General features: G+C 35.9%; 2 protein-coding genes across 8 annotated transcripts in view; one reads left to right on the forward strand and one right to left on the reverse strand.

Moving 5' to 3' along the window:
• The window catches only part of mtdhb (metadherin b), a 17,343-nt gene extending 146 nt beyond the window's left edge, over positions 1-17,197 (forward strand). Inside the window, exons 1-14 of one of the 6 annotated variants that reach the window (XR_015511924.1) lie at positions 1-316; positions 2,910-2,999; positions 3,100-3,184; positions 5,682-5,915; positions 6,344-6,397; positions 7,721-7,891; positions 9,499-9,558; positions 9,695-9,757; positions 9,846-9,967; positions 12,896-13,006; positions 13,096-13,170; positions 13,245-13,353; positions 14,370-15,906; positions 16,222-17,197. The exon at positions 1-316 is cut by the window's left edge and continues 146 nt beyond it. Coding sequence is in view for 4 of the 6 variants with exons in the window: in XM_087287765.1 (XP_087143891.1) it covers positions 1-316; positions 2,910-2,999; positions 3,100-3,184; positions 5,682-5,915; positions 6,344-6,397; positions 7,721-7,891; positions 9,499-9,558; positions 9,695-9,757; positions 9,846-9,967; positions 12,896-13,006; positions 13,096-13,170; positions 13,245-13,353; positions 14,370-14,437 (1,558 nt within the window). In the remaining 2 variants the exon portion in view is untranslated. Of the gene's footprint in view, positions 317-2,909; positions 3,000-3,099; positions 3,185-5,681; positions 5,916-6,343; positions 6,398-7,720; positions 7,892-9,498; positions 9,559-9,694; positions 9,758-9,845; positions 10,651-12,214; positions 13,007-13,095; positions 13,171-13,244; positions 13,354-14,369 lie in introns of those variants that run through there. The other 5 variants (XM_087287765.1, XM_087287766.1, XM_087287767.1 and 2 more) reach the window with 5 other exon arrangements.
• The window catches only part of cep85 (centrosomal protein 85), a 51,529-nt gene that overhangs the window by 31,326 nt on the left and 1,364 nt on the right, over positions 1-18,839 (reverse strand). For both annotated transcript variants that reach the window (XM_087287708.2, XM_087287706.2), the window contains exons 2-4: positions 12,872-12,950; positions 9,821-10,003; positions 5,722-5,848 (exon numbers count right to left, since the gene is read on the reverse strand). The gene's annotated coding sequence lies outside the window, so the exon portion shown is untranslated. The remainder of the gene's footprint in view (positions 1-5,721; positions 5,849-9,820; positions 10,004-12,871; positions 12,951-18,839) is intronic.

The raw sequence follows: 18,839 nt of genomic DNA on the forward strand, positions 1-18,839 counted from the left end.
GATCGCGTCGCAGCATGTGGAGCAGATGACGGGATATGTCAGAGAAAGCCTGTCCACCGGCCTCGTCTATCTGAAGTCTGAGCTGGGAATAGACTTGGGCTTGAATCCTGATCTCTGCGCTCCATGGCTGCTGCTTTTAACGGCCTGGGCAGGTCTGGTTCTCCTGCTGGTCTTATGGGTGTCCGTTTGTCGCGGTTTCTCCAAAAGACTCACAGGGACAGAGACCGGAGACTCCGCCGAAAATACGGGTCCAGCGCAACCGGTGAAAAAGGCAGATGAGCCCAAGAGGAGGAACAGAAAGAAGAATGCAGAGAAGGTTTGACTTGCGCCTATATTTACCGCTTGTCTGGGATGGATTTCGAATCATTTCTGGTGACTCGGTTCTTTTGAATTCGTTGACGTAAACGATTCATTTGCTGCAGGTGTCGTCGTTACGTGCCTGTAGGTGGAGACGAGTGAGTCATTGAATCGTTTTCATATATATATATATATATATATAAAAAAAAATAATTGAGTCGTTCACGGCCGCATCAGGATAAATGTATAGTTAACCCAAAATGGCAACTAACGTTAATTCACCATTTTATTGCTTCCAAACCGTAATGCTTTTCTTTATTTCTTGTCTAACACAAAATATATTTTAAAGAATGCTGGTTACTGTTAAGCATTAATGTGTATACTGAGTAAAAAAATACAACGGAAGTGGTTTACTACTCGTTTCCAACATTCTTCAGATGTTCTTCTTTTGTGTTTAACAAGACAGACACTGGTGACTTGAATTGTTTTCATTCATTTATATAAAACAGGGGTGTCCAAACGCCCTAAATTTTAAGTAGGGGAGCGCGGGTCACAAAGTAATGCGGGGTAAAATGTAATAAGTTTTAAGGTATTTGCTCAGGGTTAACCATGGCATGCTTCCGAGGTTTTCACCATAGTGTCGGCAGATGTCTTCCTGCCAATTACTGAAAAAGTTCGGCGAAATTTGGATGAGAAACTCAGGAGAAACCATTTTTGGAGCATAAACAGTTTTTATTAATCAATTTTTTTTATTTAAAAAAAATCTGTGAAATATGAACGTGAAATCTTATATTGTTGTGATCACCGTCTTCTAGGCTAAAAGATGAAACCATTTTGAAAGATGTAAGAAACACACAGTGACTATTTGCCAGTTTTGAAGAAAACACGACAGAGCGGGGTTAGTTGTAACAGGGTGTTACAATTAAGCCACACACTGTTGGACACCAATTAAACTAACACAATATTTTTTTAATTTCGAGTGTAATGTTGCAAACTTTAAATAAAATGATTTTAAAAATATTTTTATTGACAAATATACAATATTACAACAAACTTTTTACAAATAAAAGCATTTATATAATAATGGATAATAATCCAAATAAATCCAAATGTGTTTATCCAATAAACAAATAAACATACTGTGCTATGTACAATAAAAAAATTAATTGAGCTAGGCACAGAGAAAATATAGCTACTATTTAAAGTAAACTGGATTTAAATTAATTATGTGTAATCTGCCTTTATAATCATGTGTTACAACTAACCTCATCTGTCACAACTTGCTCTCCAGGTGGGGTAAATAGTAACATTTTTACTCCTGGCACTTTTGGCAACACTGAACAGAAACAATAGGTCCGGCGATCATACTTTCAGTGCTCATTTGAAGGAGAGGCTTGTGAGTTGTTGGTAAAAAAACAAAACAAATGGTTTGTCTAACCCCATTACTTTATTATTTGACCAAAACCAAAAAGTGTTACTTTGTCTCCCACTCTCCCCTATACCTTGAAAAAGCTTAAGTAACTGGTTCAGGTGTGTCTAATTGGGGTTGTAGCTAAACTTTGTGGGACACCCCTGACATAAAAGATTGACTTCCTGCAAGTGTCATCGTTTTGCTTGTATATAGAAGCCCGTTCCATAAATAAAAAAACAAATAAATACAATGTTTAAAAAAATGATGAAGTCAGAATTCTGAGTTATAAAGTCGCAATTCTGAGTTATAAAGTCACTTTTTGTCAAGTGTGATTAGATTCTATTAAAATAGAAAACATTTTTACTACTAGAAACTTGTTATATTTACAGACTGTTGTCACACAACTGTTTAAACCCCTTATAAAAAGTCTTTTTTTTTCATAATAGGTCCCCTTTAAAAGAGTTTGTTAAAAACAATGATTCATTCACATTTGAAACAGCATTTTCTATTCTCAGATGATCTATTTAACACCTGTCAAAACGAATTAAAATATATCATCAATGGATATGGGTAATATTTTTTTACATGCATTAATAGCCATATCACCCTGCAGGCCAAGAACGGTTACTCACTGAAGCTAAGCAGGGATAAGCCTGTTCAGTATCTGGATGGTAGACCACATGGGAAAACTAGGTTTGTTAGGGCTGTTGGAAGTGGTGTTAGTGAGGCCAGCAGGGGGCGCTCAACGTGTGGTCTGTGTGAGTCCTAATGTCCCAGTATAGTGAAGGGGACACTATACTGTCAGTGAGCGCAGTCTTTCAGATGGAATGTTAAACCGAGGTCATGACACTCTGTGGTCATTAAACATCCCTATGGCACTTCTCGTAAAGTGTAACCCTGTTGTCCTGGGCAAACTCCCTCCATCGGCCCTTACCCATCATGCCCTCCCACCAAATTGGCTGAATCACTGTCTCTCCACTCCACCAATAGCTAGTGTGTCGTGAGCGCACTTGTCCTGTGGCTGCCGTCGCATCATCCAAGTAGATGCTGCACACTGCACCCCCCATAATTGTGAAGTGCTCTGGATGCATGGCCATACATGATAAATGCGCTGTATAAATAAAAATACATACATTGCATTACATTGATACCCGTCCTATTGCCTTTCCTTTAAAAAGTTTGTTTTTGAAATGTCTCACAGAAAGCACAGAGGAATGGACTTGCTGTTGAACCACAGGAGGAGGTTAAAACGGCAGATGATCAAGAACTAGCAGAAGTGAAGGCTGACAAGGTAATAAAATGCCCTGCTTCATTTTCTTTGACATTTAAAAGGATAATTCACGCAAAAATGTAAATGGTTATTCATTCATACTGATTCCTTTTGACTGTAGGGAAAGAAGAATAAGAAAAAGACAAAAGCTTCTGCAAAAGAGAAAAAGTCCTCCACATCTGTTGACGGCAAAGAGCCTGATGAAGGTACGTTATGAAATTTGATTAATACGATTCCTACACTTCATAAATAGTTAACAGAATTAACAGAGATCAAATACCTATTATTAGATAAGTAACTGATTGTGTATTTGTTTTTTTTTACATACTCGTTGAATATACTGTACTTTATTTACTTTGCAAAAAATGTGTGTAATTTAGCTAATTAAAATGTTTCTCATTGTAACAGTAATGTTTTTTGTTACCCAAAAAAAAAGCACAAATTGTCAGCATATTAGAGCATAATTATTTGATGATATGCAATTTTAACTATAGGATTTAGTGTGCTCACTTTTTATTTAATATATTTCATGATCAGGATATGCAGGTTTCATTTTGTCATAATTTGACTTTATGTTAGTTACTTTAAACTTTAGACACCTTCCTTTTAATATCCTCTTTCCTCTTAATATCCTTTTTCAAAAACAAAATCTTAAGAGGGCTAATAATATTAATTGAATCATTTGAAAGAAAACTTCTATTCCAGCCAAACTAAAAGAAACAACACTTTCTCCAGAAGAAAAAAATAAAGGGGGGAAAACTTTCTCTTTTAAAGAGCCCCGTTTATGGGTTTTTGAAAATGACCTTCCATGCAGTGTGTAACACAGCTCTAAGTGAAGTGGAATATCCAGCTAAGGCTTAAATATAAAAGTGCACCGTGTTTAAAACTATTGATTAATTTATAAAAGAGTCGACTCAGAGTGGATCGGTTGAATCGAGTGGAACGGTTGAATCATGCCGCAAAGACGCTATGCTCTAAAGTGTTAGGGTAAAGTTAGGGTTATTTTTCTACCCAAGGATGATGCTGTGAAGAGTCAGTCGTTGAAGTTTATTTCTGCAAAAATACATCAGCATTATATCCCCAGCCTTGTGCTGTGTTCCCGTCATTTTTCTGACGAGTGCTTCAGGAATCTACACGCTTACAACGGGGCATTCGTCAGCCGTTTGTTAAAAGAGGGATCAGAAAAGACTATTGATGTATGGGACTTTTTCAGAGCTTGACAGAAACTTTATCAGTACACAGTTCATGGATCAGTTTCCTCCTCAATTTCAAAAGTGCAAGTAACTTAAATATAATTAAAATGGCTGCCGCCTCGTTTTCTCTAGCTTGCCAAATATGTATTCAATTGTGTTTTTTACACTTGTAACCGCTCCACGCGGCTTGTACTATATCTGGTTAACTCTTTATATTCTCATATTGCATCTAAAACCATGTTAAAAACGTGACGTGTGCCGATTTGTTTACTGATTTAAATGAGTTTGTGAGCTCGCGATCCACTGCTGTTAATCATTGCTATGGCCACCATTAGCAAGTTTCAGAAAAATTTAGCTTTTGCCACTGTGTGGATTAATACTGAACGCGTGTCGTTGTTTTTACTTATAATAATATGCTAGTGTTTAACTGCATTGCTTTAATGCACTTCTGCACTCCGACTACTACAAAATTGTTGATAATCCGTGGTGGGCATTTCTCTGTCTCACGCTGAACACAGTCGACTAATTACAACATGCTGGGTCATCGGACCAATCAGCGCAGATTAGCATTGCGCTAAGGAGGGGTTTGGGAACAAATGAATCGCTGAATCAAATGGGAATTAGGTAAAAATAAATGTATATTATGAGACAATGAAAGTGTTTTTTGACTGTGCATGCAGATCAACTTGTTGTTGCAGTCCCCCAAATCCTAAATATGACATTTTTAATGCAAATTAGGGGCTCTTTAAACATCAATTGGGGAAATATACAAAAAAAATTTTTTTTGAATAATTGAAATTGAACAGGAGGCTTAATATGATCAAACTGTCTATACTAGATGTCGAATTGGACATTTTAGGTTGATTCATTTGTATTTACTCAATAACAAAGACTCATCTAAATGTAATTACCGCCAGGCTGCTCTTACAATAAAACATATTTTGTTGGAATGTGGAAGTTTAAATACAATAAGACAATTTTTTATAAGGAGAGTACTTGGACATTTTAAAAAGGTACCACCAGGAAGAATCTTAAATTATTTATCAAAAACTTCACTGAAAAATCATATTTAACTTTGAATACATTTTTGTGTGAATTTTATTTACTTATAATTTATATATTTATATAAGTAACTGTGTATTTTAATACGAATTCTTTTTATCATGTAATATTTTCATGTATAATCCATTTTGCCATGAAATAGCCATAAGTTGCAGATGTGGCAATAAATAAATAAATAAACAGGAGGCCTAATAAAATCCTTCAGCTCCATTTGAATAAATAGGCAATCATTCATAATTAATAATTTTCATTTTAAAAATAAAGATGTATATGTGCATAAACTAAATACAAATGCACATAAAACTACTGAATGACCTGAATTTATTTAGCTTTTTTTAGTGCATTTATTTGTTGCTAATGTTTTTGTTCTGTTGTTCACAAATGAGTAAAATAGTACACAAGAGGTGTGTGCTAAATAAATTGTGACTCAGCATTTATTTGCATACAGCGGTCGGAAACATGAGTGTGATGGTAAATCTGGCAGGAACCTGGGAGACCAAGGTCAGTAACCGAGAGAAGCGTCAACAGCGGCGGAAGGACAAGGCTCCAGATGACGAGTCCGGCAGCCCGGTACCATCAGCAGCTTCCGGTGCCACGGAGCAGCTCCAAACCACCCTAGAAGAAGCAGAAACTACCGTCACCTCTGCTGTTTCTACACCTCCGGTCCAAAGAGTAGTGGAGGGTATGTTTACTGCTGGATTAAAAGGATATTTCACCCAAAAACAACAAAAAATGTGCTGGTAATATAATCATCCTCAGGCCATCCGAGATGTAGCTATGCTTCCATTCATAATTTTTAAAGTGCATTTTGAAATGAGTTTTTTTTTTTGGCTCACTGGAAGGAAACCGTGCTTTATTCACAAATGTTTTATGCAATATTTGAGTTTTGTGCAAAAATCTAGATCACATCTTTGGATGGAAACATTAGCAAGTCATTAGCAAAATAAAGATCTTACCTAATTAGCAAATGTCTTTAATCCACAGCAAATGACAAACACAAGTGCCATGTCACATCATGTAATATTTTAATTTAGCTTAACTATTTCTCCAAGTGACTACTTTTTAACCAGCAGAATTTTATCAAATCTATTCTCTTTCCCTACGTTTTAGTTGACCCACCTGAAATTGAAGCAACCTTTGTACAAGACCCTGTTATTCCTCAAGGTAACCAATCCATTTTTTCAATGCTTTTAGCATGAACAAAACAGCATATTTTTGCATTGATATCAATTAAACCTACTTGGAAATTTTTGAAAAGGTTTCTTCCTAAATAATAATAAAAACAATGATCACATAGTAAGTTGAAAGATTCTTTAGATTATATATAACTGTTGCTACTATTGTTATTTTACGTATATACAGTTAAAGGCAAAATTATTCGCCCTCCTATGAATTTTTTTATTTTTCAAATAATTCCTAAATGATGTTTAACAGAGGAAGGAAAAGTTTCACAGTATTTCCTATAATATTTTTTCTTCAGGAGAAAGTAGTCTTTGTTTTATTTTAGCTTGAATATCAAGAGTTAAGATTTATTTTGAGGTCAAGATTATTAGACCCTGTGAGGTTGATGAACCAGGAAGGCTCGTAGTGGGGTCTTGATGGATGGTAATGCAAGAAAATTTCAGAAAAAACAATTATGGCACTACTTGCTGATGTAAAGTAAAAACCAAAATAACCCAAAACACATGCAAAGTAACACAATAACCAAAAATAAAAGTAACAAATAAATAGTAAACGACATCTGTACAACCACACTATTGTACACAGACAAGTCACAAATTGCTCACGGCACCACAGTAGCTCGCCAGGCACCAGCCACAATCCAACGGCTGATGGATCAAGTGCTAAGGGGATGTAAAGAGTGGTCTGCAGCTTACCTTAATGATGAAGTCATCTACAGCTCAGACTGGGTAGACCATCTGCAATAACTAAAAGAGACCCAAGCCAAGAGCGGCAGGCTTGACCCTCAATGTCAGTTAACCAAGGAAGTGAGCGGTTGTCTACAGAACAAACCATCGTGATACAATGATTTGCCTAATTACCCTAACTTACCTAATTAGTTAAGCCTTTAAAAAAACTTTTAGCTGAATACTAGTATCTTGAAAAATATCTAGTAAAATATTATGTACTGTCATCATGGCAATGGTAAAAGAAATTGGCTATTAGAAATGAGTTATTAAAACTATTATGTTTAGAAATGTGTTAAAGTTTTATTTCTGTTAAACAAAAATATACAGGGGGGCTGATAATTCAGGAAGGCTAATAGCTCCGACTTCAATGGTATATACCTTTAATGCTCACGATATTTCAGACAAAAATAGTCTTATTTTGTGATTGTTTTATTGACCAGATACTGTTAAATGTTGAATTCAACTGTTTTTGCCATGAATATAGTCGTTGTTGCTGACATTACACATTATAAGTGTGTGTGTGTGTGTACACACATGAATGTATAAATAACGGAGTGTCCTGTCTGTGGTGTTGTAGTGACTCCGTGTTGGGAAGAAGTGCTGACTGTAAATGGCTCTGGCTGGAGTGATCTGGGTCTGCAGCTTCCTTCTCATATGACCAGTGTTCAGACTGAAAGCTGGACCAGTATGACCGTCCCGACTGAGCGTCAGACCAGCGAACCATCTGTCTGGCCACAAGATATGGAAGGTACTGGAAAAAACTGCTGTTAAATAAAAGTGCAAGATCTTTTGTTTCTCGCTAATGTTGGCATCTTATTTTTTATATGTTTATCCTTAAAGTTATGGTCTGATTATGGTCACTTGTCCTCTTTATTTTGTAATATTGATCATTATCAATTTGATAAGTACTATGTAAATTTGGGGTTTCATTTCTTTTACTTCATTACTAGGTCCAACCTTTTTTTTTAGCAAAAATTCTCATATAATTTAAAATACAGTCAATCACATTATAGATTTTATTAAGTATTTTAATATATTTCTGTTGCTCTAAATGATGATGAAACACTATTTTACTCCCATTTTGATTTTGTTTTTCCCTGCAGTTTATTTGAAAAAGTAGATGAGATACTTGAATTTATTATGCTCTCTATGCAAATGAAAATAGAAAAAAAAAAAAAAAAAAAAAAAAAAAAAAAATCACAATTTTATTTGTTGGAAACACCAGAAAGAGACGTCTCAATATTAAAGACGTAGTTCACTCAAAAATATAAATGTACTTCTAAAGCGTTTCCAAACTTTGTAAGATAATTGAAAACTGGTAATCAACCACATCCAAAATGAAAAAAATATATACACTACCTGACAAAAGTATTGTCGCCTAATAAGTTTTAGGAACAAATAATAACTTGACTTCTAGTTTATCATTTGGTGTCAGAAGTGGCAAAGGCCTCTAGATTACGCTTATTTTACCAAAATAAAATATGATCATGACTTGATTTTTAATTGTTTAATTAGGACAGTAAGCTCTGACTTTGCTTAGACAAAAGTCTTGTCACTGAACAGAAATAATGTACAGTATAGAATATGAAGTCACAGTGAAGTGAGAAAAGAATGAATATTGTGTATGACTCCCATGAGCTTGGACGACTGCATTCATACATCTCTGCAATGACTTGAATCACTTTTTAATAAAGTCATCGGGAATGGCAAAGAAAGCGTTCTTGCAGGACTCCCAGAGTTCATCAAGATTCATCTTTAAGGCCTCCTCCATCTTACCCTGGGCATGCTCAATAATGTTAATCTCTGGGGACTAGGATGGTCAATTCTTAACCTTCTTTGCTTTCAGGAACTTTGATGTGGAGGTTGAAGTATGAGAAGAAGTGCTATCCTGCTATAGAATTTGCCCTCTCCTGTGGTTTTTAATGTAATGGGCAGCACCAATGTCTTTAACATGTTGATGTTGCAGATCTCTCGAATGCCCCCATACTGAATGTAACCCCAAACCATAATTTTTTACTTCACCAAACTTGACTGATTTTGTGAGAATCTTTGGTCCATATGTGTTCCAATAGGTCTTCTGCAGTATTTGCGATGATTGAGATGCAGATCAATAGATGATTAATCTGAAAAATCTACTTTCTGCCACTTTTACAAATGATCAACTAGAAGTCAAGTTATTATTTGGTGCTTATGTAACTGGCGTAGTGTATATACTATAAAAATTTTTGAATGCCAGTTTCCAACATTCTTTAAAATATCTTTTGTGTTCATCAGAAGACTATAATTTTCAATTTTGTGTGAACTATCCCTTTTAAATTGTAATAATTGTAATATGTGCATTATTTCTTAATTTAGGTTCATGGACTATTGTGGATAGACCTAATATTCCTGTTTCATTCAGTGGATTGCCTGCTGGTAATTACACATTTCTATATACATAATGTTGCTCTGCTTGTATTAAGCCTGGAACCATGAGCCATCACATACTACATTGAAATCCTACAACCTGGTCTATAAACAAAATAAAACATGTAGTAATTTGTATTTGCAGTGCCTGACCTAAGTTGGAGCGCTCCGCCTGCTGTGCCCGTGGATGATGAGTGGTCCGGAATAAGTATGAGTTTATATACATGTCAAAAAATGCTCTTATCATATGTAAAGTGTTGCTAAGACTTACTAATAGTTGCTGTTGTGTTCATCAGAAAGCTCATCTGCAGACCCATCGTGTGACTGGAACGCTCCATCAGAGGAGTGGGGGAACTATATTGAGCAGCAGCCTGTGAGCGCGGCACCGCTGGAGCAACCAGGCCCTGAAGTTCTGCAGGTCAGACCGATGTGCACTGGAAGCACTTTTTAAAATCTGAAATAATCATGAGAAGAAATCAAAATCAGGGTTTAACCTGCAGTGACAATTCAGAATCTTTTCTACATTTAAAGGTCATGTGAAGTGCATTTTTATTTGATGTCTGACGTCATCTCAACCTAAACATGAAGAGGGTGGGGCATTGAGTAGCTCCTCCCCTTTTAAGAAAAGCAGCCAATAGTGTGTTGTTTTTATTACAGCTCTGCCAGTGAGAGTGGTTGAGCTCAAGCACATCAAATGAAGAGCAAATGAGAAGCGTCTTAAAGGGGGTGGGGCATGGTAGACACTAGAGCGCATTTGATTGGTCAGAAAATTTTATGAGAACGTGACGTCAAAAAACTGATCAATTTAGGCGGAAGTGACAAACTATATCTTCTAAACATGAATTTTGTCATTGTTTTAGAGCACACTACCATAAAGACATACTTAAAACTAACAATAGGCCTTTTTCATGCATTCAGGATAGGAATACGGAAGAACCGTTAGTCGTGTAAAGCGGTTTCTGGTCTTAACAACAATGGCTGAAGCAACATTGAGGGGGACACTGTATTTAAATATTTATTATTCCTTATAGATTAGAAACAGTTCTTGAGCCTCCACCATGATAAAAGGTACATTTCACACAAATATAAATAACATATACGGTAACTTATCATGTTTTCCTTAACCATGCTAATGTATTGATCGTCACCTACTTTTGTTCTTAAAGTAATTTTCATGAAAAAAATGATATCCTTTATTAAGTTTAGAATGTGGAGTGATAGAATGTCGGTCCTCAAACATGATAAACATCTGCAGATGTAAATGTTGGCACAGTTTTCAAAGAGGTAGTGAAAGCTAGCATATCCATCGCGCCTGCCGGAAGTGTCTATACAAACTATTGCTGTACTGGATGTGCAATTAAACGTCTGTGAAAAAAGGCCTATACTCATACAAACATCAAAAATATATCTTTATTTCACTGGACCCTTTAAATGGATTGATCACGCAAAAATGAAGATTCTGCCATCATTTACTCACCCTTCACTTAGATTAAACCAGCTTGAAAACCTGTACCCATTGGCTTCAATAGTATGGATGTTGGTGGTTATCATGCTTAAGGATGTCTTCTTTTGTGTTGTGGGTAAATGAACTTTAACTTTTGGGTAAACTATACTTTTAAATATACTGATTGTGGTTAGAAATAACGGCAGCCAGAAGAGAGATCAACGTCAAATTTATTGTCCTGCCCATATACTCACTCTACATACACGGTAATTCGTTTTTTGTAATTTGATGCAAAGAAGATATAATACACACTAAAATGCATATAAAAATGTACTAACTAAAAAAAAAAAATAATAATAATAATATATATTAAATATAAAAAATAAATACTTTAAATCAGAGATGCCCAAAGAAGGGCCCGCAGGCCAAATCTGAATTGAGAGGGAGAATGGTGGGGAGGTGGTTGGGGCAACTGCCTTTGACCGTGATCGTCATTTTGAATTCAGTGTAACCTTTTGTTTCTTAGTTTAATTGCTGAGCTACAAAAAAAGCCACCTGAAATTAAATGATACAATTAAATGATGTGAGTCAGACATTTAAAATGTAAATACGGTCACTTAACAGATAGAGGACAATCCACAAGTCATCTGCGAGCAAATCAAGGGGAAGGCAGGAGCAGCTCAACTAGTGTATTCTGCATTGAGCTCCATTGTGTTATAAATGGGATTGTTTATGATTGTACTGTTATAAGTTCAGTATAAAGTGTTAAAAATGATAATGCATTATGCCTAGTTCAGACTATGATTTTTAAAATAGTCATGTGTCGGATTTTTTCACACTGCATGACTATCTGGGCTAGCGTTGCGTCACTGCTTTGTTTACACTGCAAGATGGATCGGCGACAGGAGAGTTCACACTGCATGACTTTACAATAGGAAGACCCGCAGACAACTTTATCCAAACTACATCTCGCAGCCAAAACCACGTCGAATATCTTTTGTTTATTAACTACATAACGAGAAAGAAGCCTTTAATAGGGTAGAAAATGTACATATTTGCTCACCTGGGTTTGAAGGGAATTAGCAATTTCTCCTTAACTTTCTTTTTTAGCTTTCTGTATGAAACGTCAAACAGACACTAGTTTTCTTTTCTCCATTTCCAAATAAACTGAAAATGCGCGCTTTTAACTTCTCCCTCAACCCCTCGCTGACCTGCAGGTAGGTACACACACACACACGTGAATGCTGCTCTCTCATTGGCTGTAGGCATTTGCTATGTTATTTTTCAGTCAAAACTCATTTCACCCAGCATGATTTGAATCGCCGGCAGGTCCAGATATTCTGCATGCCGATGCCTGTGAGACATTTGGCAACTCAACGTGATTATCTCAGATCGCGTCTTTGGTAGTTCACACTGTGTGATTGTCACTCACATGCACGAGCACCGATTTGCCTGTGATTTCAGGCATTTGTTTGCGATTTCTCAAAACCTGTCGGCGAGTCAAAATCAGGGCTAAAATCATGCAGTCTGAACTAGGCATTAATTATTATAATTTAAAGCAAAAAAAATTGAGAAAATTCCCCTTTTATTGTAGATTTATTGTAATTCAGTTTGGGATCTATTTGGCCCACAGCCCTCAATCTAGTTTGGTTTTTATAGGAAAAATTTTGGGCCCCTGCTTCAAAACGATTTAAGATGCGGATGACCGTTAAACATGTCATATTGGCATTGTGAAACGGGTCCATATTATTAAATGTAATGTTTTCATAAATATATACTTACAAACTTTAAAAATAAATTGTTTAACACAAATCTAAAATTGCAAAAATGTAACATTAAAAAAAAACAATCTAGAATTGTAAAATATTATTTATTTACCTGGATGTTTTTTCCATTTGTCAGGAATCTGATAATGACAAGGATAAAGATGAATCTGGCACCCCTGGTAGCGGTAAAGCTAAGAAGAAGAAAAAGAAGAAGAAGAAGCTTGAGGACGCTGGACCTTCTGCTCAGGTGAGATATATATTACCAGAAATTATATTGAAAAGAACAACAACTGATCTTTTTCAGTGAATATAATGGAGAATCTGTGTTTGATTCAGCCACAGGTGAAGGCAGAAAGCATTGTGACTGTGACACCCAGTGCAACAGTAAACATCCCAGCTGCCACAGCAGGGGTGAGCGCTCCATTTTTAAATATTCATCTAGCTGTTTGTTAAAAAATGAGATGCTAAAGTTGTCATGTCTGCAGGCACGTGTTGAAGATGCTCCACGTGTCGCACCATCAGCCTCAGTACAGACTCAACAGAGAAAGAGTGGACCTGAGCCGACCGACAAATCCAAACCTGCTCCAACACAGAGTATGTTCCACCATCACGCAGAACAACTAGCAGTGTTTACATTTATTTGGTAGTGATTCTTGAAGTGTTTGTCCTAGAGTTTTTTTTTTTAACTCGCACTAACCCAGTGTTTCTCAACCACATTCCTGGAGGAACACCAACAATGCATGTTTTAGATGTCTCCTTTGTCTGTCATGCCAATTACAGGTCTTTCAGTCTCAATCAGGTGTGCTTGCTTAAGGAGACATGGAAAATGTGCAGAGCTGGTGGTCCTTCAAGAATGTGGTTGAAAAACACTGCCCTAAACCACACCAAAATATTGTGAATAACAACAATCTTTTCATAGTAGTACCTGAAAATTACACAAAAAGACAAAGATCATGCACTTGATGATTCCCTTTAATAAGGGAAGGAACTGCAATCCCATGATGCATTGCAAATGACAATCAAATTTAAAGGTGCAGTATGTAGCTTTGGGGGTGTATGGGGTGGTTCACCCAGTGTGCAATTTAAACTAGCACCACCACTGCCTGCATACATTTAGGCCGTGTACATTTAAATAATTTCAATACTTCAACACAGAGTGCCAAAATATAATTGGGTAAACTAGCTGTGGGCGGAGTTACAGACCAAAACAAAGACATTTTCGAAGAAGAGTAACAGACTTTGCTATTGTTTTTATGCATGTTCAACCATTTAGTGATCATCATGTAATTGTTCTATCTATTGTAACAATGTTTTAAGTTCATTGCAAAGTACACCAAACACATGTACTTTCATAACGCAGTAAGGATCTGTTCTCACTGCGACTCTGATTGGTGGAATGTTCCTAACAGCTTCATGGGCGATGTAGTTTTTCTGCAAAAATCCCTGTTAAAAATGTATTAAATAATAAGATTTAAAGATTAATGTGAGCAGATGGGTTCAGCAGTATTCATAATCAACCTCAGAGCTTACAACCACTCAGTTCATCAAATTTACTATTCTAAAACCAAGACTTTAAGTTCATAAACCACTTTCTGCCTTTTCTCCTCCAGAAAAAACAGACGACACCTTGGAGTCCGTCAAACCCATTAAAAAGAAAAAAGCTAGACGAGAGACATGAAGAAACGGATGAGACGAGACAACATATGCAATCTTGGGCTGTACAGAATTTCATACGTCCTGAGTGACTCGTTTTGGTTTTTTTGATACCCTTCATCGAATGTGTTGTGAATCCCATCCTAGTGTCCACATCCCAATAGGTATCTCTAGATGATAATGTGCTGTAACGCTACACGTCACATGAAGGACGCTTCATTTGGAAATAGATTCTCTTTTTTTAATGTACGTTATTGCTAATTATACTGTCAATTTGATATGATTTTTATTTGCAGCAAAATGTTTTTTGTAAAAAGATCCTGGTGATCCTCTGGAAAGCACTAGGGATGCATTAAGAACATTTAAAGGAACACTCCACTTTATCTGTTGGAAATGGGCTCATCTTACAAGTCACTAAGACCTAAACCGTTTAGTTTTAACGTTTTTGAAACCATTTAGCCGATCTCCGGGTCTGGCAAGAGCGCTTTTAGCTTAGCATAAATCATGAATCGGATTAGACCATTAGCATCTTACTCAAAAAAAGTTTTGGAATAATTTTACTATTTAAAGCTCGAGTCTTCTGTAGGTACATCGTGTACTAAGACAAATAAAGAATGAAAAGTTGCTATTTTCTAGGTTGATGCGTGTAGGACCTATACTCTTATTCTGATGTAATAATCAAGGAACTTTTCTGACATAAATAGGATTATTATTAAAACTCCTTATAAAAAGCACTAGGGACGTATCAAGAACATTTAAAGGAACACTCCACTTTATCTTTTGAATATAGGCTCATTTTACAAGTCACCAAGAGCTAAATCGTTCAGTTGGTTTTTTGAAACCATTTAGCTGATCTACAGGTCTGGTGAAAGTGCTTTAGGCTTAGCATAAATCATTGAATCGGATTAGACCATTAGCATCTTGCTCAAAAAAAAAAAGAAAAGGTTTTAACATTTTTTAGCCCATCTCCAGGTCTAGCGAGAGTAATTTTAGCTTAGCTTAGCATAAATTATTGAATTGGATTAGACCATTAGCATCTTGCTCTAATTTAAAAGAGTTTAGATGATTTCTATTTTAGCCTATATCAAGCCTATTTTAAAGGCTTGAGTCTTCTGTAGTTACATCGGGTATAAATACAGATAAACATTGAAAAGTTTTCTAGGTTGATGGGTGTAAATACTACACTCTTATTCTGGCATAACATTTAGGAAACTTTTTCTGCCATAAATAAGACAATTGTAAACTTTTTTTGTTTTTGAGATGCTAGTGGTCTAATCTGATTCAATGATTGATGCTAAGCTAAAAGTACTACCGCAAGACCTATAGATCAGCCAAATTGATTTAAGAATTGTCAATCTCAACTCTAGGATTAGACCATTAGCATTTTGCTAAAAATAATAATAATTTTGATAATTTTCCTATTTAAAGCTCAAGTCTTCTGTAGTTACATCGTGTACGAAGACAAATGAAAATTTAAAAGTTGCTATTTTCTAGGTTGATGGGTGTAGGAACTTTAATCTTATTCTAGTGTGCTAATCAAGGAACTTTTCTGCCATAAATGGGGAAATCAAAACATTTTTTTTTGAGATGCTAATGGTCTAATCTGATTCAATGATCTATGCTAAGCTAAAAGTACTCAAAACCCGGAGCTCAGCCAAATTGATTTAAAAATGGTCAGTCTCAAGTGTAATATTAGACCATTAGCATTTTGCTCAAAAAATAATAATTTTGATAATTTTCCTATTTAAAGCTCGAGTCTTCTGTAGTTACATCTCGTACGAAGACAAATGAAAAACTGCTATGTTCTAGGTTGATGTCTGTGGGAACTATACTCTTATTCTTGTGTAATAATCAACAATGAACTTTCCTGCTGTAAATAGAAAAACTAAAAAAAAAATTTAGTAAGATGCTAATGGTCTAATCTGATTTAATGATCTATGCTAAGCTAAGCTAAAAGTGTTCTTGCGAGACCTATAGATCAACCGAATGGATTCAGAAATAGTAAAAATCAACTATTTAACTCTAGAGGACTTGAAAATGAAGTGTTCTTTTAAAGGGACAGTTGACCCAAAAATAAACATTTACTCACTCTCAAGTTGTTCCAGAAAAGTTTTTTTTTTACATCCGCAGAAAACAAAAGATTTTTGGTACCCATTTCTACTCGGTAGAAAAAAAAACAAAAAAAAACACTGGAAGTGCGAACTGTTAGTGACCTCATTCATCTGGTTGCCAGATTTCTTTAAAATATCACAAAGAAACTCTTAGGTTTTGAACAAGTGAGTTAATGACAATATATTTGTTTTTTGGATGAACTGTCCCTTTAAGAAACGCATACAGAACCAATAGATCATTAAGCTGCTACAGAACAACATGAGAAGCTTCATCTCATCCTTCGTTCATGAAAAACACTGAGACGGATTCGAGTGCACTAACTTTGCTAGTTTGTTTAACTATCATTTGGAGGAAAAGCAGCAAATCAAGCCATATGTGAAAACTGAAACAAACTCTGAAAGACTTGCTGCTGGCGAGCACGAATAGATGACGCTATTATCTGACAAACAACTTCTTAACCGTCTGCTTTGGTGAAGTAGTAGTGACGTCGGCCGGGTTTTTTTTTTTTTTCGTGATCAGTGTTACACCAGGTACAGCAGTGTCAGGAAAATTAATGCCTTAACTTGTGTTGTGCAAGACGGCAGCAACAATCTGTCAGCTGCATGCTGTTTCCTCTTTCGTATTTATTGGTTGTGTTTAACAAGTAATACAAATTAAAGAGAGTTTCTTTGCATGACTGCGTCAGTGTTTATTAAATCATAATTTCACCCAATTTATTCACCCTCATGTCATTCACAATAGCCAAGTTTTCTAATATTTAAATTCATTCATTTGTTTTCCTTTGGCTTAATCTCTTAATTGATCAGGGGTCGCCAAAGTGGAAGGAACCACCAAATATGGTAATATGTACGCAGCGGATGCCCTTCCAGCCCCAACACACCACTGGGTAACACCTATACACACTCACTCATACACTTATGCCAATTTAGTTCATGCAGTTTACCTATAGTGCATGTCTTTGGACTGTTGGGGAAACCGGAGCACCCGGAGGAAACCCACGCTAACACCAGGAGAACATGCAAACTTTACACAGAAATGCCAACTGACCCAGCCAAAGCTAAAACCAGCGACTTCTTGCGGTGAGGCAACAGTGCTACCCACTGAGCTACCGTGAATCTAATATTCACATTATCAGCTGTTTTTATTTGTTTGTACTTGCTTGGTTAGACCAAAAACATTTTCATTTACAATGTATAGACAAAAAGTGAAAACTTAGAAAATATATATATATTAGTTATTTAAAGGAGCACTATGTTTTCTTTTGGAAATAGGCTCATTTTCAAGTCACCTACAGTTAACATTTCAGTTTTACCGTTTTTTAACACATTTAGCTGATCTCTGAAGTTCTTTTAGCTTAGCATAAATCATTGAATCAGATTAGACCATTAGCATCTTGCAAAAAAAAGGTATTTTGATAATTTTTCCATTTAAAGCTGGAGTCTTCTGTAGTTGCATCGTGTACCAAGACAGACAAAAAGTTGCTAGTTTACAGGTTTAATTTAATTACAGGGCTAATTTACAAGAAACATTTCTGCCTTAAACCATGAAGTCACAAGGAAATAGAAATTTTTTATTTTTTTTAATTAAAGGTGCAGTAGGTGATCTGCCTACATGCTAATCAGTTAGCATAATATCTTTTAAATACAATCCTTCCTCTGCCTTCCAAAGTCACGCCTCCTGATATCACGAGTGCTCACATTAAAGATGACAAGATGACTAGTCTAGATCATGTCATTGCCCATATAGAAAACTATAGTGCTTTATAATGCTGCAATTCAGAATGAAAAACTGTATTGTATCTAGCACACTTTCAGTTATGCAGTTAGCAAGCAAAACTTGTCATCACTCTCTCATACGTTTTGTCCTAAAGTGACTACTGTATGCTTAGTGATTGGCTGGCAGGCTGCAGGAATTACTCTTATTACTTGGTAAACAATATCGGGAGCGCATCACTATTTACTGATGTTTATTTGTTAAACTATATAAAAAACGACAAAATCTATGATGCTGTAAAGGTCCATTATGAAACTGAAAATAGTCACATTAGGCTTTTGACGGAATATTTCAGTAGCTAAACACTTCTGTGCATATATGTTAACCCAGTGGTTCTCAAACCTTTTTCATTTAATGCAGTTACATTTTCCCCGCCATGTCTTTATTATACGAGCATTTATTTACCCCAGTATATCTGGAGCTTCTGCGCTAGCTTGCCGATTCTGTCGGGCGCGTGCGAGTAAACGGCTTTTTGTCTTGTTTTACGATTGAGCAACTAAAATGCCAAAGTCTATTAAACTGAATGTATTTTAATTACATTA

The sequence above is a fragment of the Danio rerio genome, chromosome 16, assembly GCF_052040795.2.
Source record: "Danio rerio strain M-AB ecotype USA chromosome 16, GRCz13ab, whole genome shotgun sequence".
In the NCBI taxonomy this organism is placed as follows: Eukaryota; Metazoa; Chordata; class Actinopteri; order Cypriniformes; family Danionidae; genus Danio; species Danio rerio.